The following is a 26,052-nucleotide window of genomic DNA, read 5'->3' as shown; positions in this document are numbered from 1 at the left end:
ACACGTAATATTTATTTAACCATGACACGCCCGTTCATATTTGGATCTACTAGTTCTTTTTCATGAACCAAACAAAATTCTTTTTGATAAGGGTGGCGTGGACCCAAGACCTACACTATCTCTAATACCGTGTTGAATTGTGTCACCACCTCGTCTAAAAGCTTTTAAGCTTTAAGATAGGGTACACTTATCTTAACTGCTATCCCCCAGTTTATGTGACTTACTTTTTTTTCAGCCTGTCCCAAAAGAATGACACCTTATTTTGAGAAACTACCTAATCTTAACATCCCCATTTTATCCTTAATGATATGACTTGTTGGAACTCTCACCACCACTCATTTAAATTAAAATACATGTGGAACTCTCACCGCCACTCATTTGAAAGGATACTTTTGGTACTTTGCATATATTTTATTTTTGATAACCGTGGTGCCCGGGCTGGCTTTTGCACACCTCGACTAAATCTACGGGATACCTTCCGGCTGCCACCTCCCACCAGCAATAGATACAAATAACTCTGTCCATCAAGGCTAGAACAGATGGGAAGAATCATCTAGTTTAGTTTGTTTTTGCCTCTACTCGAATTTGAACCTGAGACTTCAAGTTTTCAAACCACTTCATTGACCACTAGGCCACACCCTTGGGTGCGATACTTTGCATATATTGTGTAGGACTTTCGAAATTTCTCAAACTCTATGCCCAATCAAACACTGTCACAAAAATTCGGATGGAGGAAATATGTCTTAACACATTCAATATGTTATAAAGTTAAAGAGTCAAAATATTTGAAGTGTCATGTTCTTAAGTAAAATATTATCCCACAATAAACTAACATTATGGGTGTTTTCGGTATGGAGGAAAACATTCTCTTGAAAATATTTTTTTATTTTTCCATGTTTAGTCAAACAAATTTTAAAAATAATATTTTCTATAGGAAATAAGGTTCTTAAAAATGAGGAAAATGACTTCCTAAATGGAAGTAGAGAAAACAAGTTCTATAAGTGACATTTATGTTTATTGTATCCTCCCACCCACTCAACACCCCCAAACCCTACCCCTTGATCATCCCACCACCTAGGACCCACACTCAACCCCTCCCACCTCTATAGTTTCTTTGCTAATTACATATAAATGCTCTTGAGATAACATTTTTTTACTTACTAAACTCTAGAAAATAGTAAGAAACCAACTTGTTTTTCAAGAAATATTTTCTAGGAGAACATTTTCAATGGGAATTTTTTTAATCCATACCAAACACAACCTATGTGTATTGAGGTTAGCACCTATATATAAATAGGTGTGTCTTGTATTCATCAAATCATCTAAATCGCCCATAAACCTCTTCTCTTATTTTCTCATTTTTTTTGTGCTATTGCAACGAGTAAATGATCCTCTTTGGATAACTCGTTCAATCCAAAGATAGCTATAATATCTTGAAGTTCTTTGTAATGTTGTAAAGTTTGCTTAACTTGGGCAGTTTCGTCACAAAAATCACCGTCACAAACTTACCATGCTGCTCTAATCTGAGACCTCTCTCATCCAATACATCACGATGTCTAATCCTATTGGAGTACTTGCTCCCCCCTTATCAGAGTTCAAAAGAAGATAGTCCAGGAGCTAGAAGTTAGACATAGAGATCCAGAGGTCGACACAACCACAAACCATAGGGTAGCAACGATGATGGTAAGACACTTTACCCTTTTCTTTGTGTCACTTTCTATGTAGTTCTTTTTATAGGGAAGAAAGTAGAGTTTTCAAACTTACCCCTAGGGTGCTGACATGAGACTGAGATGGGCCAGAAACCAAGGACCAATTAAATACCAACTTTTATGGACTATACTTTCTCACTTATTCGTCAACCTGTGACAGCCAGTATCCACCTTCCTACTCAAGTTCTGGGGGCTGGAATCTGTGGATAAGGTAGTCAAATTTATAACATAGAAACTTACTTTGTTTCGAGTGCTACAACAAATGCCTGCAACCAAATACATCCAGAAAGTGCGACCATGGATGCTTCTTCCATTTCACTTTTCTCAAAAGCATATGCATGTATGGTGATGACAAAGACAACAATGGCCTGAAAAAAAAGCACCTCCAATCGTTATGGATATATATTGAAACTAGATTTACCATAGACTATTAGAACCAGATAACAGACGGCATAAGCAACTATAAGCAAAATCTTCTAGGACTGAAAATTCAATGCTAGAAAAGAATAGATGTGCAATTCTAAGGACTCTGCTTGATGACATTAGAAATGTGAACCAAATAGTACTAACATGAAAGAGAGACCGGCCAAACCATCCAGCAAATGTGCTAGGATTAAGAAGCCTGTTCAAAAGATGAGTCAAACGAAACAGTGACGTTAGTCCATATAACATAAAAATTAAATCAATAACATTTTTTTTATTTTTTGACTCAATTTAAGAAGAAAAAAAAAAAGACGGGCGAGTGCTACAAAAGAGAAATTTGTTTAAACTTTTACTCCATCTTTAAGATAATATGAAAAATGTAACCGATCCTTTCGTTTATTTGGGGCATTAGCCATCTCTACCAGGAGCTTTGGGTTTAATATATAGCGACCATCCAATAAAACTAAGTGCCACCAAATTAGAGCTTTAATTCAACTGCGACTTTTGAAGCAGATGACACACAGGTAGAGTAATTAAGATACAGAAGACTTAATGAGCACAAATCTCAAACCTTCCTGCTTGGCAATAGAACAGTATTTGTGGATGCTGCATTACTGTTCTTTCACTGAGATCTTTGTCAAGGACACTGACTAGAACAGGAACACTTGTGTAGAAAACATTATAAGCCATCAAACTAACAGAATTAAAAAGGCTTGTTCCAGAAACACCTGAAATGAATGAGAAGCTGGTATGTATGGTAATGTCAGTACAAGATGAGTAATCAAAGCTGGAGAGGGACTCAACAACAAGGCTACATGCCTTTGGTGAAGGCAATTTAATTTTTAAAAAAAAAAAAAATTAAAAAGGCACTCAATAAAAGACAGCCTAGCACTTACAAAATCTGGATGAAGCATATTAGGAGGGATTTGTAGAAGGAATATTGGGAAAGAAATGCTGTCCTATTATAAGAGTAACGACCATGGACAAGTATCAGTCTTTTCAAGAACCTGAATTCTGCACGCCAGGATAAGTACACATTAAAAGATACGGATTTTGATGAACGTTACAATATCAATGCATACAAATGCCCTGCTTGTTGTAGTGTTTCCAGCCAAAAGACAGATGAATTTCCGCAGGAGTATGTACATTATAAATCTAATAAATGCAGGAAATATTGCTGTAAATTGGAGAATACTGAATAATCCTTAGATAGAACAGCACCACTGAAATTAACAATACAAGTTGAGATTGTTTATACAATCAAGTTTAAACGCAAAAATAAACAGGGGTAAAACATATATACGTCAAAGAGTAGTACATCAGCATTGAGTTTAAAGGATCTTTGAGATGAGGCACGGAGACCGGCAGGAACCAACACACATGACAGCAAATACTTTTCAATATAAAAAAGTACTAGAAAGCACTATATTTTCTAAAGGCATATAAATCTCTGACAGGACTAAGAGCCCGTTTGGCCGTGATTTGAAGTCATTAATTGGAAATCAGGTTGATTCGAAATTAAAATTTTGTTTGGACATGCACTTTGGATCTCAAAAGTTGTACTTCTCATAAACATGAAAAACTCCTATTTGTCAAAACTATCAAAACTTCCTCAACTCAATACAATCTTTGGAAATGAGCAAACAATGCTCTTTAGCATTCACCTAACCAACTACCTTATGCTAAGCAGTCATCAACCAATGCTTTTTAGCTTTTCAACACCCCCACCTCCAATTCCAAAAAAGGGCAGCCCGTGCACTAAAGCTCCCACTAAGCGCGGGCCCGGGGAAGGGCCGGACCACAAGGGTCTATTGTACACAACCTTACCTTGCACTTCTGCCAGAGACAGTTTCCACACTTGAACCCGTGACCTCCTAGTCATATGGAACCAATAACTCCAAAATAATTTTTAAAAAAAAAAAAAAAAAACCAGCCACAAACTAGGCTCTGCGACTTTACTGCTCAGGGACGGCCTCTCGTCTCCTCTCTTGTTGTGGTAAGACTCTTGCTATGCTTCTAATCCACTTGCTCAAACCCCTGGTCCACCACCACTTACAAAATAATTATCAATTGTTCACCTCTGATCCTTGTTGATTTTTATGGTACTAAACTACACTACCACCTATTGCCGTACCTATTCCATATTCTTGACACACTTTCTGAAACAGAGGTCAGATGTGAGGTAAACCAAGAAGCAGCTAATAAAATATTTGTAAGTAAAACATAAAGTAAAAAAAGAAGAGAATTCAAGAACTCACTTCCAATACTATAATCAGCTGCTCTTGCTGCCTGCAGTCCTTCTCTCCCACTTATACCAACTCCAATGTCAGCTTGTTGGATCATCCTCACGTCATTTCCACCATCCCCTATTGCCAATGTCCGATATTCACACGATTTTAGGAGTTCTACCAGCTGAAAGTAATAAAATGCAGTTGAGATCTATACACTCGTAAGTTGTACTTTAACGAACTATAGGCATCAACAAGACGAGCATTCCGATATGCAAAGACCATATCACAAAATTACAACAATAAGACACCCAGTGAAATCCCCCAAGTGAGGGTAAAGTGTACGCATACCCTACCACTACCTCGGGGAGGTAGACAGACTGTTTCCACAAGACCCTCGGCTCAAGCGTAGCAAATCCAGGTACAGAGTTACCAGCACAAAAACATCTTAAGATAAAAAATGACTTTCCTAGATTAAAACTAGTGTATCTTTTCTCAGGAGATTTCAAGCTTCTTTTTCAACGTTTGAACGGCAAACTTAGGTACAATTGACCCAACTATACAAGAAAACCCAATTTGTTTAACAAAAAAGCCATCATGCAATACAAAAATACACCAACTCCAACAATTTTCAAAGTAGTTACTAAGAAGTTCTCTTTCTGAACGAACTGGTCTGCTTCCAAAACTTTGATCTCACTCCAAAAGGTTGTCCATTTTATCTCATTAGAATATACATGCAATGGGTAAAAATTCTGCTACAACATCATTTTTTATCGGGTAAAATAATTCATTAATATTAACAAAGTCAACATGGTCGTATACAAGTGGTATACCAAAAAGGAGACCTACAAAATATGGTACCTCCGGAAGACACTCAATCCTCTATACAAACAGGAACTACATGGGTGCACCGAAAGAAATAAGGGATCGGAGACTACTCCTCGAAAAGCTCATCTCCACCCCTTCAAAAGCTCTCCTATTCCTCTTTCCAAATGACTCACATTAAGGCAAAAGGAGTGACATTCCAAGCCTTGAACTTTCTTCTCCTAGCTCCATTCTTCCATCTGAACATCAACTCTCTCACGGATCTTGGCATTACACAAGAAACATTAAACCATCTAAGATATCCTCCCATAACCTCAAGGTTAATTTGCAATGTAATAGAATATGGTTCACATTCTCACCGGTCTTCTTACAAAGGAATCACCAGCTCAAGCAAATCACCTTTCATTTCTTGAGATTCTCCGACGTGAAGAAGCACACCTCCCCTGACACCTTAGGAATCCAGATAGAGGCATGACGAAAGTTGACCTATGTCCTAGATATGGTCCACTCCACCTCACGCCTTGGGCTAGACATCTAGAGCGTGGGCAATTTAATATGGGGGCCCACCATCGGTAAACAAGAACACTGATACCATGTTAAGAAATAGATTTTGAGCCTAACTCAACCCTAAAAGCTAGCTCAAGAGGGGAGAATTGTCCAAAACCATATAAGGCGGCCACCCATCCCTTTTTCATCCGATGTGGGACTCTTCAACAACTGTTTATCAAACATGTTTGAGGGAATAATCAAGCAATTCATTCTCCAATCTCTTCTTTCTTTCCAGACTACAAAAAGTGTTACTCGATTTCAGGAATCTCAAAGATTCGAGGATCGAAAGATTGTCCAGGAATGGAGATTCAAGGATACAATCAAGAGAAATTAGAAGATGAGAAGAAACAGAGAAAATAGAATTTTAGGAGGAAGAGTTGCAATTTTCATATATGTTGTAAATGATGATTACAATGAGTATTTATAGACAATGATGTAACTAAAATGATCAAAGCTATCTAATGAAACAGTTATTTGATAACTGACTCAACTTGTCACTCCGAACTAACTTCTGAAAACAGACTACTGTAGCTGCACCGATTCTAATTAACTTTTAAAACCAACTGATTAGGACTTCCACTAACTTCAACTAACTTGAACTCCAATTTATGATAACAATACTCCCCCCATAGAAAGATCCTTGTCCTCAAAGATCAAAAGAAGGAAACCTGGCCTTCAACACACTAGCAAACTCCCAAGTAGCAACATCGGCAGGTAGATCAGACCATTTCACTAACACTTGTGCCACCTCTTTATTGCCTTTCTTGACTAGTCTTTTCTGCAAAACAGCTTTAGGAGTGGGACAATTGGGATTGGCTAAGTCCACAGTAGGAGGACAAGAGATAGTAGAGGGTACTGCATAGCATTTTTTGAGTAGGGACACATGGACAGTTGGATGGATCTTGCCAGAACTTGGCAGCAACAGTGTATAAGCAACAAGACCAACCATTTTAATAATCTGAAATGGCCCATAATATTTGGCAGCCAACTTATGAGAAGGATAGTGAGATATAGTGGTTTGCCTGTAAGGTTGCACTTTAAAATAGACCCAATCACCAACATTAAAACTTCTATCACTCCTATGAACATCAGCTTGTTGTTTCATTCTATGTTGAGCTCGGAGAAAATGGTGCTTAAGGAGCTGTAACTTAAGCTCTCTATTAATCAGTGTAATATCCACCTCCGCAGAAGCTGATTCACCTGGCAAGTAGGGTAGATGTCGAGGAGGAGGCCTACCGTAAAGCACCTCATAAGGTGTAGTTTGGATAGCCGAGTGGAAACGTGTTATACCAGAATTTAGCCATAGGTAAGCAAGTAACCCAAGCAGAAGGATTATCATTTCAGTAACATCTCAAATAAGTCTCAAGACATCTATTTAAGACCTCCGTCTGACCATCAGACTGGGGATGATATGCAGTAGAAGTATGCAATATCACACCTTGAAGATTGAAAAGGTTTTGCCAGAAAGAGCTGAGAAAAACTGCATCTCTATCACTTGTTATGGCATCTGGTAGACCATGTAGTCTCACAATAGTATAAAAAAACACCTTAGCAACAGATTGAGCAGTATAAGGATGCTTGAGTGGCATGAAGTGACCATATTTAATCTGTCCACCACCACCAATATTACTTCAAAACCCTGTGATTTGGGAAGACCATCAATAAAATCCATGCTAATTTGAGACCACGCCACCTGTGGAATTGGAATAGGTTGTAACAAACCAGGATAAGCCACCAAATCAGATTTGTTTTTCTGACAAACATCACATTTCTAAATGAAATCCTTTACATCAGATCTCAAAGTTTTCCAATAGAACAGTGTTAACATCCTTTTAAGGGTAGCATCTACTCCTGAATGGCCCCCCAAGGGACCAGCATGCCATAGAGACATAATATCCTTCCTCAAGTTCTGCACCTTTCCAATCACTAGCTTTCCTTTCCTCCTTAACTGACCATGTTCCCAGGTGAACTGTCTGTGTGATGTAGGATTTGCCTCTAAGTCAGCAATTAGTTGAGTGAGCTCTGGATCTGTATGCCAACTAGCCATAATATCATTGAAAAGGTCAGTGTTTGTACGAGAGATAATTAAAGCAAGCAATTCAGCACCAGTCACTCTAGAGAGTGCATCAGCCACTTTGTTCTCAACCCCTTTTTTGTACTCAATGGAATAGTCAAAAGGCATCAACTTAGTCAGCCACAACAATTGTGAATTGGTGTGTAGTTTTTGTTCCATGAGAAACTTCAAAGCTTTTTGGTCTGTCCTGATAACAAACTTTTGGCCTAACAAGTACTGAGACCATTTAGTAACTGCTTGAACAATAGCTAATAACTCCCTATCATATACTGATAAAGCTGTATGTTTTAGTGATAATGCCTTGCTAACGAAGGCTATAAGATGTCCCTCCTGCATAAGTACAGCACCAATACCATATCCACTAGCATCAGTCTCCACAATAAATGTTTTTCTCGCATCTGGCAAAGCTAACACAGGAGATTGAGTTAATGCTTCCTTCAACTGCATAAAGGACTTATGTACTGTGTCATTCCATTTTAATTTATCCTTCTTAGTGAGGTCAGTAAGAGGCTTGGAAATGATACCGAACCTTTGTATGAACCTCCTGTAATATCCAACTAACCCCAAAACCCTCTCAATTGTTTCAATGTAGATGGGGTAGGTCATTCCCTTATAGCCTTAATCTTTTGCGGATCAGTAGACACACCTTCAGCTGTTATAAAATGACCAAGATACTCAATTCTCTTAACACCAAAGAAACATTTGCAGAAGTTGATGTTCCACCTTCTTCAAAAACACAGACCTTAAATGCACAATGTGTTCCTCCATAGTTCTACTGTAAATCAATATATCATCGAAAAAAACCAATTCATGTTTCCTTAAAAACTTCTGAAATATAGAGTTCATCAGTCCTTGGAATGTAGCAGGGGCATTTGATAAGCCAAAAGGCATTACCAAATATTCAAAGTGTCCAGAATGGGTTCTAAAAGCAGTTTTAGGTACATCCTCTTTTGCCATTCTTAGTTGGTGATATTCAGACCTTAAGTCGATTTTAGAGAAGACCTTGGAACCTCCTAGTTCATCCAAGAGATCTTCAACAATAGGGATTGGAAACTTGTTCTTGACAGTGAATTTGTTCAAATCTCTATAATCAACACATAACCTCCAAGAGCCATCCTTTTTGCCTACTAATACCACAGGTGATGCAAAAGGACTGCAGCTAAGTTGAATGATACCTTGATCCATCATTTGTTGCACTATGCCTTCAATAATGTCCTTCTTAACAGAGGGGTATCTATAAGGTCTCTTATTGATAGGTTCAATCCCAGGTTGCAATACGATTCTATGGTCATATATACCTCTAGAAGGTGGTAGACCTATAGGTTCTTCAAACAATGCATAAAATTCAGATAATACCTTAACCAATGCAGGATCATCTTCTTGATTCTTGTCAACTTCTGAGGGATGCCACATGCGTTCTTCCCTACTTTGTGGAACCACCTGAATCATACACAGTTGAGATTGGTTGCCTGAGTGTTTTGTTAATTTCCCTGCACCCGAAGTCAATACTTGATTGTCGGCACCTCTGAGTAAATGTTTCTTCCCTTTATACCAGAATTCCATGGTTAATTTTCTGAAATTCAGTTTGATATTGCCCAAAGTGAGTAGCCACTAAACTCCCAGCACCACTCCACAAGAACCAAGAGGAAGTACAAGAAAATCAGCACAAAATTCAGCTCCTTGCAGCAACCAAGTAATGGTTGTCATCTTATCTACTTGCATGCTACCATTAGCAGCAACCACCACTTCCGGTTTAATAGGATTCACTTCATAACCTAATTTACTGACCAAGTCAGGGTCAATGAAATTATGTGAGCTTCTAGTGTCAATTAGGATATGCAACTCCATTTTGGAATGATAACCAGTCACCTTCAGGGTCCTAAATCCCAATGAACCATTCAAGGCATGCATGGAAATTTCCATATGTTCTACAGGTTGTCCCAACTCCAACTGATCACCTTGTTCTTCTTGGACTTCACCATCTTGTTCAATCTGTGACTCATCAAAATCTTCAGATTCATCCACCACCAACAAGTACAACTGTTTTGAATTGTTGCATTTATGACCAGGCATGTATTTGTCATTGTAGAAATAACACAACCCCCTTGCTCTCTTATCATTCATCTCCTCAATACTTAGAGTTCTCTTATTCACCCCTTTAGAGAATCCAGAAGTAATGTTACTAGGAGTAGGTAGAATGCCCTTACTATTAGAGTACTTTTGATCTGCAAACTTTCTTGCATTGACTTGAAAAGAATTACTAGAATATTGTCTCATAGCAAACAAATATGCCTCTTGCATTCTTGCACTCTTGTAAGCCTGAGAAAGAGAGGAAGGTTTTGTGATCTTGACAGCAATGTTGAGTTCAGTTTTCAAGCCTCCAATAGAGCAACTGATAGCATTCTCCTCTGATAAGTTCACCCTAGTTAAACTTCTTTCAAAAGCTGCTTGATATTCTCTTACACTTCCTGTCTACTTAATCTTCTTAATTTCCTCCATGGGATCATCAAAGTCAATCCCAAACCTCTCTACGAAAGCTCGTACATATTCCTTCCAACTGATAGCCTGCACATATTGTCTGTATCTCATGAAAGAAACATGCCACTGGATAGCTTCCCCTTCCAACTGCATAGATGCTATGGTTACCTTATCCTCAGGTGCAACATTCTCCATAGAGAAGAATTGCTCAATCTTCAATAACCAAGATCAAAGATCATCCCCAGAAAACTTTAAAAACTCCATTCTCGACCATCTATTGAAATGAGAATGCTGAAAATTAGAAGAATTGGGAAATTGAGAAGTAGTACCATAGTTAGGGCTTCTTTCTCTATTTCCAATTCCCCCCTCCTGGTCATGATTTTCTTCATGCCCTAAAGAAACATTGTTCCTCCAACCTTCCCCTACTAGTTGTTGCCTCAACTCCATAACAACACTATCCAACCTCTCCAATGATGAGACCTTTCCCGCCAAATTACCCACCTCTATAACCAGATTTTGCATCATCTCACGCAGATCTCCCATCTCTACAGCAGCAGCTTCAGTTATTGAATCACCCGTTATTCTTACACCTTTCACCATTGATGCCGAGGAAGACTAGCTTTGATATCGATTTCAGGAATCTCAAAGATTCGAGGATCGAAAGATTGTCCAGGAATGGAGATTCGAGGATACAATCAAGAGAAATTAGAAGATGAGAAGAAACAGAGAAAACAGAATTTTAGGCGGAAGAGTTGCAATTTTCATATATGTTGTAAATGATGATTACAATGAGTATTTATAGACAATGATGTAACTAAAATGATCAAAGCTATCTAATGAAACAGTTATTTGATAACCGACTCAACTTGTCAATCCTAACTAACTTCTGGAAACAGACTACTGTAGCTGCACTGTTTCTAACTAACTTTTAAAACCAACTGATTTGGACTTCCACTAACTTCAACTAACTTGAACTCCAATTTATGATAACAAAAAGCTCCCAACTTCATTTTTTAATTCCTTCTGCTCCAGGTTCAAAAGAGTTGTTGAGGTTCCAAATTCCTTATCGGAACTTTACAAAATTTATCCAAATTATGTACTCTCCAATAAAATATAATTAATAGATTGCTTTTGGTTCTTATAAAATAATTACATAAATATTTTATTAAGGTTGGAATAGGGTGGTAATTTCTATGAAGAATGTACCATTGTAATCACGGTTGTTGTTGTCATAGATAAAAAGTTGATATAAAGAGGTAAAATATAACATAAAAAGTGGTTCTGAAAGAACATGTTAATTATAGTGACACGTTACAGAGAGTGAATGTTATAGAGAGGTCTGACTGTAGTTAAGCTTATGATGGAATTTAGTTGGATTAACTAATTACTCCATTTAGGAGATCTAGAAAACGAGAAGCAGATACTATCGGAAAACAAAAATATGCTGACAGCAGGGCGTAAAGCTATGTAGCTTGTTGTATCCTTGTCATCCTATAAAATGTGGCTTAATAATTCGTGAGATCACCCAAACAAGTCATCAAAATTTGTTGTGTTCATGATTGGCTCCTTCGAATAGCGCTAGAAACTTGTCACGCAGGGCCGGCAAGCTACAGGAATGTATAGGGCTTCAAAGTGTATGGCCTTGTTTAGGAAAATGTTGCAAGGCTTACAACTAGTTTAGTGATCCAAAGAGAATTTTTAATAATATTCAGATTAGGGCTGGGAAAAAGTTCCCAAACACACTCTATATCATTCAAAATATGTTTCTCAAAACAACCTCACATGCTAGAATTTAAATAATTCATTCGGACTAAGCAAATGCATGCACACATCTGCAGATAAGCAACAAAAAATTGAGGTGCTTATTGAACAGATGAAAGTAGTAAAACATTTCAGCCAGATAAGTTGCACTTTCAACGTGCACATGGGTAAATAAGGAGAATTTTAAGTATGGAAAAGGAAATAGAAAAGATTGAAGCAAATATGAAAACTACTAAAATATAGTGACACGACAATTAAATGTTGACAAGTAAAACTTTCTATTTCTTATGAATAACTTTTCGCTGCTTGAACTTTATTTGCAAGAAGCTTAAGTGCCACGTAAGAAGTTGTGTTTGCAAGAAGCTTAAGTGCCACATAAGAAGTTGTGACGGGAAATTATGAACTTCTTGTTCTGAAAATAGGTTAAAAAATGGTTTTGTTCTCTCCTTAAGATAATGCATTAAATATGAAAATTAATTGGGTAGCCCACATAATACCTGTGCCTTTTGGGATGGAGTAACACGGCAACATATAGCTGTTCTTGACAATATAGCAAGTTCTGTGAATGCCTTCCGATAATGCTTAAGTACAATTTCAAGAGCCCAACCATCCACAACAAAAGCAACATCCTGCCAGATACAAATACTAAGAGTCACGTATCATTAAAGAGGAAAAACTAAAAGAAAAAGTACCGCCCATTCGAACATTAGTGTTATTTTAGGGGTCTTGGAGGGAAAGTGAGTTCTCTTGTTCTTCTGTTTCCTCCCTCTCTGAAGGTGTATTTCTGAGATTTAGAAGATAGTAATAAGACTTCGTATAATAGAGCTAATGCGGTCACGGGGGGGGAGGGAGAGAGAAAAAGAACTGGAACAGATGACAGGTTCAAGCCGTGGAAAGAAGACTTCGTATAATAGACCTAATGCGGTCAGGCCCTTCTTCATGCCCCAGGTATAGTGAGTTCTTAGTGCACCGGGCTGCCCTTTTTAGTGTTTCGCCTGATCATCATGGATAAGATGTGCCTTTACAGAAATAAGTCATTCAAGTACTTCCAAAGAGACAATAGCATGAACCTTTGTTCAGCTATGTCTTGGGATCAGGTCCCTCTTGCCATATTAATTCTTAATCCCTTTTTGGTTATCAAAAAAATTCAAAGACAAAGCACTTCTATGATTTTAGTGTCTCCTTTTTAAGCAATAATGTCCATCATAAATACAGAAAGCAGGGAAGACTTCCATCTCCCCATAACTGTAGCCATTACTCTTCAAATTGGGAGTTGATGTATAATCCTTGTGAACTTCTGTGTATGATTGTGTTATTTTAAACCCATCAAGACATAGCCTTATTAAGGCAGACACAATTAATTCTAAGAATATCACTAACGAATTAAGATCCTCTTCAAGTAATCCAAATTTAGAGCTCAGCCTGACGAGTTCACAACATTAAGCTTCACTCACAAATCATGTAGTCCCAAAAGCATACATCAAAGACGCATATATTACTTCATCCACTATTAAAAAGATACACACAGGAACCCTGAAGCAAGTGCATATCCTATGTCAACATCAAGCACCATATACGCTAGCACAATGGTCGAGAAAAGAAACTCATATTCTCCAGATCAACTGAAAATGCAATTACAGCTGGAAATTGGAATATGCAATTATGTTGGCATCTCAGTTTATCTTATAGTAAAGGGGATTATAAAAGTGGCTAAGCAATTGATAGGTGCTGATAGAAATGAAAGGATTTGTATGACCAGTTAACAAAATAGACACTCGTCAACATACAAATGAATTCAATTCAACATACCTTGAGTTCTGTATTTGTTATTCTCATTGTAAGAAGCACTCTCTCCAGACTTTGACCTACTTCATCATCAGTTCTTCCATTAATCAGCAGAAGCTGACCTTTAGGTTCTGCAAACATGTCAATCAGAAAATAAAAACATCTCCTACCAAATTTTTAAGAAGAAAACATCTCGTATCACAATTATGGCATATGAGAGAATACAATCCAGAGGATTAGTCTGGCTTTAGCATATCCAAAGCCAAAGCCCACTTATTGTCTTGCACCCATAGCCCACCTTCTTTCTTTCATCATTTAGCCCTCCATTTCGCATACAAGACTATCTGTGCTCATTTGGTTAGAAAATCCAAATGAGCCCATAATTTTCCATGCTTTCCTAGCCCACTGCAGCAACTTTTACCTGGACTCAAACTTATCCTTCATGATAATGCATCTGGCAGCAAACATAAGGTACAAGCGGTTGATTGGAAGGGATTCGTGAATCACAAACATGGGAAGCAGCTAAACTTCTTTAACGTTAAAGGGACTCATAAGTCATACTGCCACTTTTGTTCAGCATAACTTTAGTACTGTCTCTAATCTTTTCTAGAAACTCAGTTAGGCATTTGAGATATCAAAATAAAACAGTTGGAGACGTTGTACAAGAAAACACAAATTAGAAAGAAGAAAAAAAACAGACGGAGAAAAAAGTCAACAGGGTGTACCAGGAGAAACAAAATTACATGAACGCGCAATCTGTATTGCCGTATTCTGCTTGTCGCCAGTCAGCATCCAAAAGTTTATTCCCGCCTTCCTGAGTGTCTCAATTGTTTCAGGTACAGCATCCTGGACAAATATGTGTATATATGCAAGTGAAAAGTAAGATTATGAAATCCATTGACAAAGAGACAATGAATTATAATTCTAAAAGGAGCATCTTCAACTGCAAGAATTGTGCCAGGATGGCAAGCAAGCCTTACCAACAATTTTTTTAAAAGAAAATCAGAAAAGATGGTCTCACCTGTAGACGATCTTCAATTGCTGCAACTCCAATAATCTCAAAGCCATGCTCTATCCTTTGGCAGACTTCAGCTACTCTCCACTGCAGCATACAAGTATTAGATCAGTCGGTCAACTAAAAACTTCAGTAACACCCAACAGAGAGCCAGACCACAAGGGATACACAACAGAGGTGATCTAAGCTTCGCTGAAAGAAAAAGACAATAGTAGTAGGCATAAACCACAGAGATAATTTCTCACCTCTCTATCGACCAATGAACTATTAGCCTCTTTAAATAACAATGACCATTCATGATATTCTTCTTCTTCTAAATCACGCCATGCCAAACATAACGTCCGCAGACCAAGCTGAGCATATTGTTCCACAGCTTCAGCAAAGATCCGTGTTGGTTGCCCTGGTATATTTTCTTTTCATTAATATTTAAAAAGCATTGAGCAGCAGGACGACATAGTAATTATACAACTTTTATATTTTTAAGAGTAAATATAAAACTAGCAATCACGTAATAAAATTAGATTGATTTAGCATACATACTCAGAATGATGCAGCAACAGATTACCAAAGTATTAACAAAAACAATGCACCTTCCTCCTCAATCTTGAGACTGAAAATATGAGTAGCAACCATAGTTTTTGACTCTCCTAACCAACAAAATGCCGTGGTAGCAATGAAAAGCATTTCGGACAATATTGTTCCTGCAGCAATTTGGTGGACAATTTGGAAGGAGAGGAATTCTAGGTATTTTGAAGTCACTAGTAGTTCCTTACAAAGGATTACGATGAATTGTATTCTAATGTTATGTTATTGGTGCAAATCAGAGTATATAGATGATCCAATTTTTGTTTTAGACATCCAAGGGTCCCTATGAGATGATATAGGGCTTAGGTGGTTTCTCGCTAGTTTGTTTGGATCCAATGATGTAAACACTTCATTTTGGCTTCCAACATTTCGTGTCGATGATTTATATAGACTTTTAGTTACCATGTCAAAAACAAAAATCTCACCATTTTGTCATATCTTAGAGGTTCAAGCAATCATCAAGCATAAACGGAACTTAGTTAAGAAAGGGACTAAAACAAGAGAACAAAATCATGTTGAATACTCTAAAAGTATTGCGCAGATTTTCAGGGCTATCTATTGTTATGCGCAAACTAAAAACTGTCATTTCTTCTCCCCTGTGCCAAATTAAAATAGTAAAATAGAGATAAAGTAAATTCCAAAAGTAAAAAGGTGACAAACTGACAGCTATACTCCAGGTGATGCCCTCATTTCCACATTGATGCAATTTGTGTGAAGGTGGGATCTTTTTTTACAACTATTCACCCAACTCTTCTGCTACTTTGCTTTGCACCTATCCTGCAACACTCTAGTATCTCCCGTCAATCACTTGTCAAAGAATCTCTGTCATTTACTATCCTTCTCAAATTCTCACTCTCCTCTTTAAAGCTATTTCCTTATGCACACACTAATTGTTTCAAGTGGAAGAACTCTCAAAAGCAAAAGGTGATAGTTTTGAAAGCAAAAAGATGTATTTAACAGTAAAAGATAGAGAATAATACTAGGTTACATTGGTAAAGCACATATGTTGAATCTGAATAGAGTAGAACCCCACCTTATGTTTACCATCTGCCTATAACAACAACAACAGCAACATACCCAGTAAAATCCCGCAAGTGAGTTCTGGGGAGTGAATAACTTCAGGGACGTAGAGAGGCTGTTTCCGAAAGACTCTCGGCTCAAGTGTAGCAAATCCAGGTGCAAAGAAGAGGAAAATAGTGAAGAAAATATAGCAACTGTTAAAATAGGAATAGGAATAAGAATAGGAATAGTATACAAATCCTTCTTAGAAAAGGATTGTATTGTAGTGTCTATAAATAGGATGTCAATGTAATTATGTAGAAAACAATTCAATAATATCTTTCGATTATATTTCTCACATGGTATCAGAGCATTTGTGAGGAAAATATCTTTCCGGCGTCACTGCATCGTTTTCCGGTGGCAGAAGCTGCTATCCATACAAATATATTTTTCGTCGGTGTATTTCAAAATAAACCAACACCGCCATCATGGTCGGAACATCTTGGCAAACAAACCCAGTCAGACTCGCCAAGAATAGGTGGCACACGCGCCCTCATGCATTGCCGGAAGAAATTCTCCGGCGAACGCGTCAGCCCACGCACCGGTGCGTGCAGAGTTTTCCGGCAACTTTTACGATAGTTTCTTTTTTACAGTAGCCTCGATTATTCATTCTGAGGCTGATCATATGATTATTTTCTGATTCCGAGCAACTTCCGGACATCAGATCTTATATTCGGTGACTTTTCCTTTACCCGGCCAAATTCCGCCAATATTTCTTTTTCATGATTAAATCTGAATCTTAATGAGGAGATCAGAAACTCAGATGTCAGATTTTATGAAGAATCGACGAGGGGAAGGTCGATTTGGAAGATCTCGACCTAGGTGTAGTTATTGTTGGACATACTCGTGGCGTATGTTATTCTCGACCTAAGTGTAGTTATCGTAATAGGTCTGGACATACTCGTGGAATATGTTATTCTTTGCATGGTCAACCACCTAAAAATGCTCATATTGCTCAGTCTAACACCACAGGTGATCAACGGGTGTATTTATCTGACAAGGAATATAATAAGTATCTTCGGTATCAAGCAAGTAAGCATATATTTCTACCAATAGTCTCAACTGCACAATCTTCTACCTTTGGATCATGGGTTGTAGACTCAGGTGCTTTTGATCATATTTCTGGTGACTAATCATTTGTCTGATATTGTTTATTCACAATTTCTTCCTGCTATTACTTTAGCAAATGGAATTCGAACAAAGCCAAAAGGAGTTGGACGAGCCAAACCCCTCTCTTCTGTCACTCTAGACTCTATTCTTTATGTCCCTGGTTGTCCTTTTAATCTTGCATCTGTTAGTCGTTTGACATGTGCCCTTGATTGTAGTATAACTTTTTTTTATGATTCTTTTCTAATGCAGGACCGCAAAACGGGACAGACAATTGACATAGGACATGAATCACAAGGTCTTTACCATCTTACCTCTTCAAATTCCTTCACAGCATGCTCCGCTACAGATCCTCTCGACCTTATTCACAAATGTTTGAGACATCCGAGTCTATCCAAGCTACAAAAGATGGTGTCTAGTTTGTCTAGTCTATCCACATTAGATTGTGAGTCGTGTCAACTTGGGAAACACACCTGTGCTACATTTTCACGTAGTATTAAGAGTCGCTCAGAGTCTATTTTCTCATAAGTTCATTCTGATATTTGGAGTCCTAGTAGAGTCAGTTCACCCTTAGGATTTCGTTACTTTGTTACTTTCATCGCTTGGATTTACTTGATGAAAGGTCGTTCCGAGTTATTCTCTACATTCAAAAGTTTTTGTGCTGAAATACAAAATCAATTTGGTGTTTCTATTCGTGCTTTTCGTAGTGATAATGCCTTAGAATACTTATCCTCCCAGTTTCAGGAGTTTATGACTCATCAAGGAATCATTCACGAGACATCATGCCCATACACCCCTCAGCAGAACGGTATACCAGAAAGGAAAAATAGGCATCTCATTGAGACTGCTCACACTCTTCCCATTGAATCCCATGTTTCGTTGCATTTTTGGGGCGATGCAGTCCTCGCATCTTGCTATCTCATTAATAGAATGCCATCATCTTCGATCCAGAATCAGGTTCCCCATTCCATACTATTTCCTCAATCACATCTCTCCTCTCTTCCCCCTCGTGTTTTTGGGAGCACATGTTTTGTTCATAACTTAGCCCCAGGAAAAGATAAATTAGCCCCTCGTACTCTCAAGTGTGTCTTCCTTGATTACTCTCGAGTTCACAAAGGGTATCGATGCTATTCACCTGATCTGGATCGCAATCTTATGTCCGCTGATGTCACATTCTTTGAATCTCAACCTTACTATACATCTTCTCGATCATCTTAATATCTCTGAAGGTTTTACCCATACCTCTAGTCTTACCCACACCAATCTTTGAGGAATCTATGGTTACTTCTCCATCTCCAGCTACAGTGCCACCACTTTTGACTTATCACCGCCGCCCACGTCTAGCATCAGTCTCAGTCCTAGATGATTCATGTCATGAGTCTGAGCTTCCCTACTGCGGGCCTGCCTCTTTCTAGCCAATCAGTTGCACTTCAAAAAGGTATAAGATCCACTTCTAATGCTAACCTACATTATACTTTCTTGAGTTATCATCGTTTGTCATCACCCCATTATGCTTTTGTATCATCTTTGTCCTCTATTTCCATCCCTAAGACTACAGGTAAAGCACTTTCCCATTCAGGATGGAAACAGGCTATGATTGATGAAATGTCTGCTTTACACACTAATGGAACTTGGGAGCTTGTTTCCCTTCCTGCAAGTAAATCTACTGTTGGTTACCGTTAGGTCTATACAGTCAAAGTTGGTCCAGATGGTCAGGTTGATCGGTTGAAGGCCCGCCTTGTTGCCAAAGGATATACACAGATATTTGGGCTTGATTACACCGACACTTTCTCTCCCGTGGATAAAATAGCATTAGTCCGTCTTTTTCTCTCTATGGTTGCCGTTTTTCATTGGCCTCTTTATCAGTTGGACATTAAGAATGCTTTTCTGTACGGTGATCTTGAGGAAGAAGTCTATATGGAGCAACCACCTGGTTTTGTTGCACAGGGGAAGTCTAGTAGCCTTGTACGTCGATTGCGTAAGTCACTCTGTGGTTTGAAACAGTCCCTTCGAGCCTGGTTCGGAAAGTTTAGCACAGTGATTCAGGAGTTTGGCATGATTCATAGTGGAGCTGATCATTCAGTGTTTTTATCGCCATTCTGAACCAAATCTGTGTATTTATTTAGTGGTTTATGTTGACGATATTGTTATCACCGGCAATGATCAAGATGGTATCACTAACTTGAAGCAACATCTCTTTCAGCATTTCCAGACTAAAGACCTTGGCAGACTAAAATACTTTCTAGGTATTGAGGTTGCTCAGTCCAGATCAAGTATTGTTATTTCTCAACGCAAGTATGCTTTAGACATTCTTGAGGAGACGGAAATGATGGGATGTCGACTCATTGACACTCCTATGGATCCAAATGCTAAACTTCAGCCAGGACAGGGGGAGCCACTCAGTGATCCTGGAAGGTATAGGCGGTTGGTTGGAAAGTTGAATTATCTCACAGTGACTAGACCTGATATCTCTTAGTCACTTGATATCTCTTTTTCTGTGAGTGTTGTAAGTCAGTTTATGACTTTCCCCTGTGATAGTCATTGGGATGCAGTTGTTCGCATTTTGCGATATATAAAGTCATCTCCAGGTAAAGGACTACTCTTCGAGGACCGAGGCCATGAGCATATCGTTGGATATACAGATGCTGATTGGGGCAGGATCACCCTCCGATAGACGTTCTACATCTGGATATTGTGTTTTAGTAGGAGGTAATTTGGTGTCCTGGAAGAATAAGAAATAGAGTGTGGTTGCTCGATCTAGTGCCGAAGCAGAATATCGAGCAATGGCTGCAGCAACTTGCGAGCTGGTTTGGATTAAACAATTGTTGAAAGAACTAAAATTTGGAGAAATTGGTAAGATGGAACTTGTATGTGATACAAGCAGCCCTTCATATTGCATCTAATCCAGTGTTCCATGAGAGGACCAAGCACATAGAGATTGATTGTCACTTTGTCAGAGAAAAGATACTCTCGAGAGATATTGTTACAAAATTTGTAAAGTCAAGTGATCAACTTGCAGTATCTTCACCAGTCCTCGTATTAATCATATTTGTAACAGCTAGGTACATATGACTTGTATGCACCAGCTTGAGGGGGAGTTTTAGAATATGAATAGGAATAGAAATAGTATACAAATCCTACTTAGAAAAGGATTGTAATGTAATGTCTATAAATAGAGTGTCAATGTAATTATGTAGACAACAATTCAATAATATTTTTCGATTACATTTCTCACAGCAACTAACAAGGGAACAGTGCAAAATCTACCAGAAAAACAATAATCAACCACAAAAATAGTGTGATAATCGAAACACAATAAACAACAGCAACAACAATGACAGTTATCATAAGCAGGGATCAACTCCACCTCACATCTACGGCTAAAACCTAAGCTACCATACTACGGCTGGTGCACGACAATGCTCCTACACGACTAACCTTCTACTCTAATACACGTCCTCCACATCTTCCTATCTAAGGTCATGTCCTCGGTAACCTGAATATGCGCCATGTCCTGTCTAATCACCTCTCCCCAATACTTCATCGACCTACCTCTACCCCTCCCCGTACCTACTATATCCAACTTCTCGCAACTCCTCACTGGGCGTCTACACCTAGCCTCACCACATGTTCAAACCATCTTGTTTACCATCAGCCAACCATTTCTCAAAAAGATGAATAAACCTGGTTAAAAAGCCACATACTTTAAAAGGAGTCGAACCCCGCATGATCCGGCAAAACTTGAGGATAATTGAGAATAATTGGAGAATGATCCGAGAAAATGTGTGGGGTGATTTCTTGCACTACCAAGGAAACATCACATTCTACTAAAGAAAGGCACAAGTATGTGCAAGTTTGCAACTGGACAATGTCCTAGCCTACAGCAAGTGAATTGAGTATTGCTAAGAGGTACATCCATGCGTCAAAATCTTGAGTCACCCTATCAAAAATTCTCAAACTACCGTCGACCTTCTATCCTGAAATTTTCTCATTAGTACTCCTAATGAGCCTAAAATTCCTGCAAAAAGAACAGTATGAAAAAACTTTAGTTCATCCAAGAAGCTAGCATGATCACCTGGCCTTTTGACCTATAAATGGAAATAAACTAACAAGAACTTCTGCTGTCTACATCAAATCTGAAAGATACAGAAAGTTCCACAACTCACTGTAAAACAGAAGAGCAAAGTGTGTGTCCTTATCAAAAGGAATACCATGAGATGTTCCATTCCAAGGAAATGCAACAGTTTGCTTAATTAGAAAATTTCACAAACCTTTATAATCGTTAAGTCTACAATGTCAAACTCGGTTTCCAGATGAAAGAAATTTCTTCAATATCTTGGGGTAATCCATCCTCCTGATAGTGTTCTTTAAACCACAGCAGACTTAGACAGCCAATCAGCACTTAGACAGCCAATCAGCACTTAACGTTCCAGGTTATATCACTACATACCTTATCTCATTACCTATCAGAGAGATCTGCTGAGCCGGTTTGGTCGAGCTGCTAAAAATGCTTATTTGAAGAAGCAGATTTGTCAAAATAGCTTTTCAAAAAAAGTACATTTGGAAGGAAGCAATTTCTGTTTGGCCAATTTGATTGAGAAGTGCTTTTCATTATTTAATATGCAGATTGTGTTCAACCAATTATTTTAAAAGTGCTTTTGAGTGTCACATTATGATAAAAAAACAAGTATCATGGCACATTTTACCATTAGGATTATTTAAACAGAAAAATAATTTTAAATATTCAATATGAGAAACTTTTTTTATTCAAGCAATAAAAATCTCATCAAACAAAGGGCAAAAAGGTGCCCGTAGACCAGAAGTATACCAAAAATAGAGAAACCCTGCAACAACAAAACATGGTTTTCTACAAATGCCACCCAATCATCTATACACAAAAGAACTTTGTGGGTGCCACCAAAAAACAATAAGAGAAAAGAGGCCATTTCTCAAATTTACAAAAATTTTCTCTCAAAGTTCTCATAGAATCACACTGAAGAAAGATGTGTCAAAAGACCTACCATCTCTCTGAATTCATGCAGGCTTAGCAAGCAAAAGATAGACTAGAATGGAAGGAAAAGATATGTATAGGTGATACCAATAAGTTGGGATTAAGACTTAGATTGATAAACTAACACAAGATCTGGTGTTTGGCAAATCATTTAATACAGATACTTACAGATTCTATGCCAGTGTGTCAAAGAACCCCACACTATTGAGATTGGCATAGAACTGGTCCAAATAGATAAAAATAGTTGTAATTCATATCCCCGACTCCAGCCAGGGGAGGAGCCACCTTTGGTTTAGGGGGTTCATCCGAACCCCCTTCGATAAAAAATATACTATTTAGACATGGCCAAAACAATTTTTTATGTATATATAGTAGAGGTTGAACCCCCTTCGGCTCATTCGTATGTTCACTTTTTCAATTTTTGAACCCCCTTAGTAGTAATCCTGGCTCCGCCACTGACTCCAGCCAGTTTGAGGTTAAGGCGTAGCAATTTTCGTTCTTGTATAGTGCCTTATGAGAAGATTGCAGATAAATGTTATAAGTAATCCTCAACAGGACATGAAAATCAACTTTCACAGAGATTCAGACTACTCCTCTTCTGCTAATTATGGAATATAGTATTACTGGCCAAGGTAGGTAAAGAATTATCACCAGCATGTGTATGAGGCAGAATAGCCTCATCTGCTCCTTTTGACAAAAGAATGATATTTCCATTTTGACAGTCCCTGACCACCACAGACATCCTTTTTCTCTCAGAAGTGAACTCTAGGGTATCCAATACTTCATACTGGACCAGGGAAGCATTAAAGTTGATATCTGTGTGTAAGAAAAGTTCCAAGAGAAAACAATATTACAATTGTATCTAATATATAAACAGTATTATTTTCTTTCCTCAGTCACGGGCTTATACCAAGAATATTCCCTTTCTTATCAAGGAAGACCATATTTAAGCGAGCAGCAGCACGCACAAGCGCTTCCTCATCTTGAGATTGTGCCTTGTATGAAACCACTCCAGCTTTGCTATAGGCAGTAAAAGGAAAAGATATTAAAGTAAATAAAAAGATAATACTAATAATAGTAATAATAATTTTAAGGCAGCGGAGAAGCAGAATACAACTATAGAAAGACAACAGACACCAACAATGGCTGTCCTAGATTATTAAAAATTTGATGACTTCATCAAGAAATTCAGAGATAAATCATATACCTTTTTACAGGAACCACAGTGTTACATATTGCCATGACTATAAGAAACCGAATAGCATCTGGAGAACCAGAGGCAACAGCTTGAAGCAATTCTGGATCTGCATGGAAGACAGAGTTTGTTTATGCTTCTTATTTAAAAGGTAAATATATACTTAATTGATGAGGAAAAAGGGTATGGAGAACACATTAGTTCTCCACCCAGAGAAAAGGAAAATCAGACAAGGAAAGGTCAAATTAAGTTGAAGATAATGCTATAGAAGAGAGACCACTTTATATTGATAAGATGCCGTAGTCCTTCCCAGGATCAAAAATTTAAAGTTGTGTTTATCAACAGATTTACATGATATAAGGGAGAGCAGTAAAAAGTTCAAGATGGAATTAACAACATTATATTGATATCTAAAATGTAAGTGTATGCTAGTAACATTCAGATATGGGTTGAGAATGTTTTTTGATACGAAAGAAACTTAATCATAAGAGAAGAGTAGATGATGTAGATAAGCAAACGGCAGAGAAGATGATAGGCCTTTAGATTGAGAGAACAGCCTGACAAAACCTTTTAATAAATTATAGGCTCCACAAATTAGAAACAAATATTATTCCAAGTCATCATTCTAAAAAAAGGAAGCAACTATTAAATCCCAAGTTTTAAAATTCAACAAGTGCACAGTGTGTGTGTTTTAGCAACACATGCAATGATAATCTGCAAAGTACCCACTTGAGGAGTCTCCCTCATTTCAAGCATGTCTAAGCGCAGCTTGGTTGACAGGAGAAGGGAAGAAAAAGATTTCAGAAACATTCATAACTATTTTTACTTTATAATCTTTAATAATTATAACCAAGTTTAAAGGACAAGGAATGAAGGCAGAAGCAGAGAAATATAGCTTATCTTCAGGCATCTCCATAAGACACCAAGGAAAATGCTAAATAGAGGTGGATGTACAATAAATAGAAGTAGATCTATAATTCTTATGAAGGGGAGTCTTGGAGTAACTGGTAAAGTTGCTACCATGTGACTAGGAGGTCACGGGTTAAAGCCTTGGAACAACTCCTTGCAGAAATGTAAGGTGAGGCTGCGTACAAGAGATCCTTGTGATCGGGCCCTTCCCCGGACCCTGTGCATAGCGGGAGCTTAGTGCACCAGGCTGCCCTTTTTTTTTAAGGTCTATAATTCTTATCATTACCTTAAACTACGGAACCTGTATCTCAATCAGTATTAGTATCTGCTCACAATGCATATGAACAATAATCTAAAATCAAGTCTTCTTCCAATATACACTATATAGGCACCTTTGACACCACAGTAGGACCTAAAAAAGAATATCGGAAAGCTGAAAGCATTTGGATTGGTATATGAAGCTCATTATAGGGGGTAATTGAGTTCACATCAGGTTGTACTCAAAGTTATCAAGACCCTGTATCTGTACCTATATCTTTGACGGCATGTAAACTATTAACAGAAGAAAATGAAATTGAAAAAGTCAATAATAGATAACTCGTGGAAAATATAACTAAGGCCTTACCCTTTAAACCATCCCCATTCTCATTCCCATAGAAGGTTCCACTAATACAGCATCTTTTAAAGATCATCTTGTTTTCAGTAAGTGTCCCAGTTTTATCAGTCAATATATATTCTACTTGTCCCAAATCCTCACTAATTGCTGTGCTGCCATGAAAAGAGAAAGAAAATACACAAACAAATGAATACTGAATATGTTAGCAAACAAACTTAAAACTAAGAAATTGTTTCTTACTTTGCCGCATGGGATGGAGTACCAGTTTCTGGATCAACCATCTCATTGTCCCAATCAATGAATTTAGCATATAAGCTTTTTACAAGATCCAACGATACCTATCAAAACAGAACAAACACATACTGAAGCCATAGGTTTTCTAGTCCAAAGGGAAAAAGCTACACATCTTAGTGCATAAATTAACCTTGTAAATTTTATTATGAAAATTTAAAAACTTCATTTTGACGCATTATCATACTTGTCCTAGAACAGTTGCATATCGCCTAACATTTTTGTGTTCAACAGTTACCTCAGCTTACTGGTTCAACAGGGATTATTTTTTATTTTGTTGACAAAGGTTCAAAAGGGATTATTTTAGTTGACAAATATACCTAAATATATGTGCTTTTCCTCAAGATTAAAGATTGGAAAAAAGATCAATTTACTGCCTTTAAGGGCTGTAATGTGCTTTTATTTTTTTGGATGACGGTGGTGACTGGGCCA

The 26,052-nt window shown here is 37.8% G+C and overlaps 1 protein-coding gene across 3 annotated transcripts in view; it reads right to left on the bottom strand.

Moving 5' to 3' along the window:
* LOC107867815 (phospholipid-transporting ATPase 2) overlaps positions 1-26,052 on the bottom strand; it is a 49,968-nt gene that overhangs the window by 9,082 nt on the left and 14,834 nt on the right. For all 3 annotated transcript variants that reach the window (XM_047411888.1, XM_016714256.2, XM_047411887.1), the window contains exons 8-22: positions 25,570-25,667; positions 25,339-25,481; positions 23,817-23,913; positions 23,520-23,629; positions 23,261-23,425; positions 15,093-15,247; positions 14,854-14,934; positions 14,558-14,678; positions 13,857-13,963; positions 12,545-12,676; positions 4,391-4,544; positions 3,029-3,146; positions 2,704-2,877; positions 2,280-2,331; positions 1,950-2,077 (exon numbers count right to left, since the gene is read on the bottom strand). In XM_047411888.1, the coding sequence (XP_047267844.1) occupies positions 1,950-2,077; positions 2,280-2,331; positions 2,704-2,877; positions 3,029-3,146; positions 4,391-4,544; positions 12,545-12,676; positions 13,857-13,963; positions 14,558-14,678; positions 14,854-14,934; positions 15,093-15,247; positions 23,261-23,425; positions 23,520-23,629; positions 23,817-23,913; positions 25,339-25,481; positions 25,570-25,667 (1,835 nt within the window). The remainder of the gene's footprint in view (positions 1-1,949; positions 2,078-2,279; positions 2,332-2,703; positions 2,878-3,028; positions 3,147-4,390; positions 4,545-12,544; positions 12,677-13,856; positions 13,964-14,557; positions 14,679-14,853; positions 14,935-15,092; positions 15,248-23,260; positions 23,426-23,519; positions 23,630-23,816; positions 23,914-25,338; positions 25,482-25,569; positions 25,668-26,052) is intronic.

The sequence above is a fragment of the Capsicum annuum genome, chromosome 4, assembly GCF_002878395.1.
Source record: "Capsicum annuum cultivar UCD-10X-F1 chromosome 4, UCD10Xv1.1, whole genome shotgun sequence".
In the NCBI taxonomy this organism is placed as follows: domain Eukaryota; kingdom Viridiplantae; phylum Streptophyta; class Magnoliopsida; order Solanales; family Solanaceae; genus Capsicum; species Capsicum annuum.
Note: the sequence above shows the minus strand (reverse complement) of the source record. Positions and strands in the feature narration are given on the sequence as shown.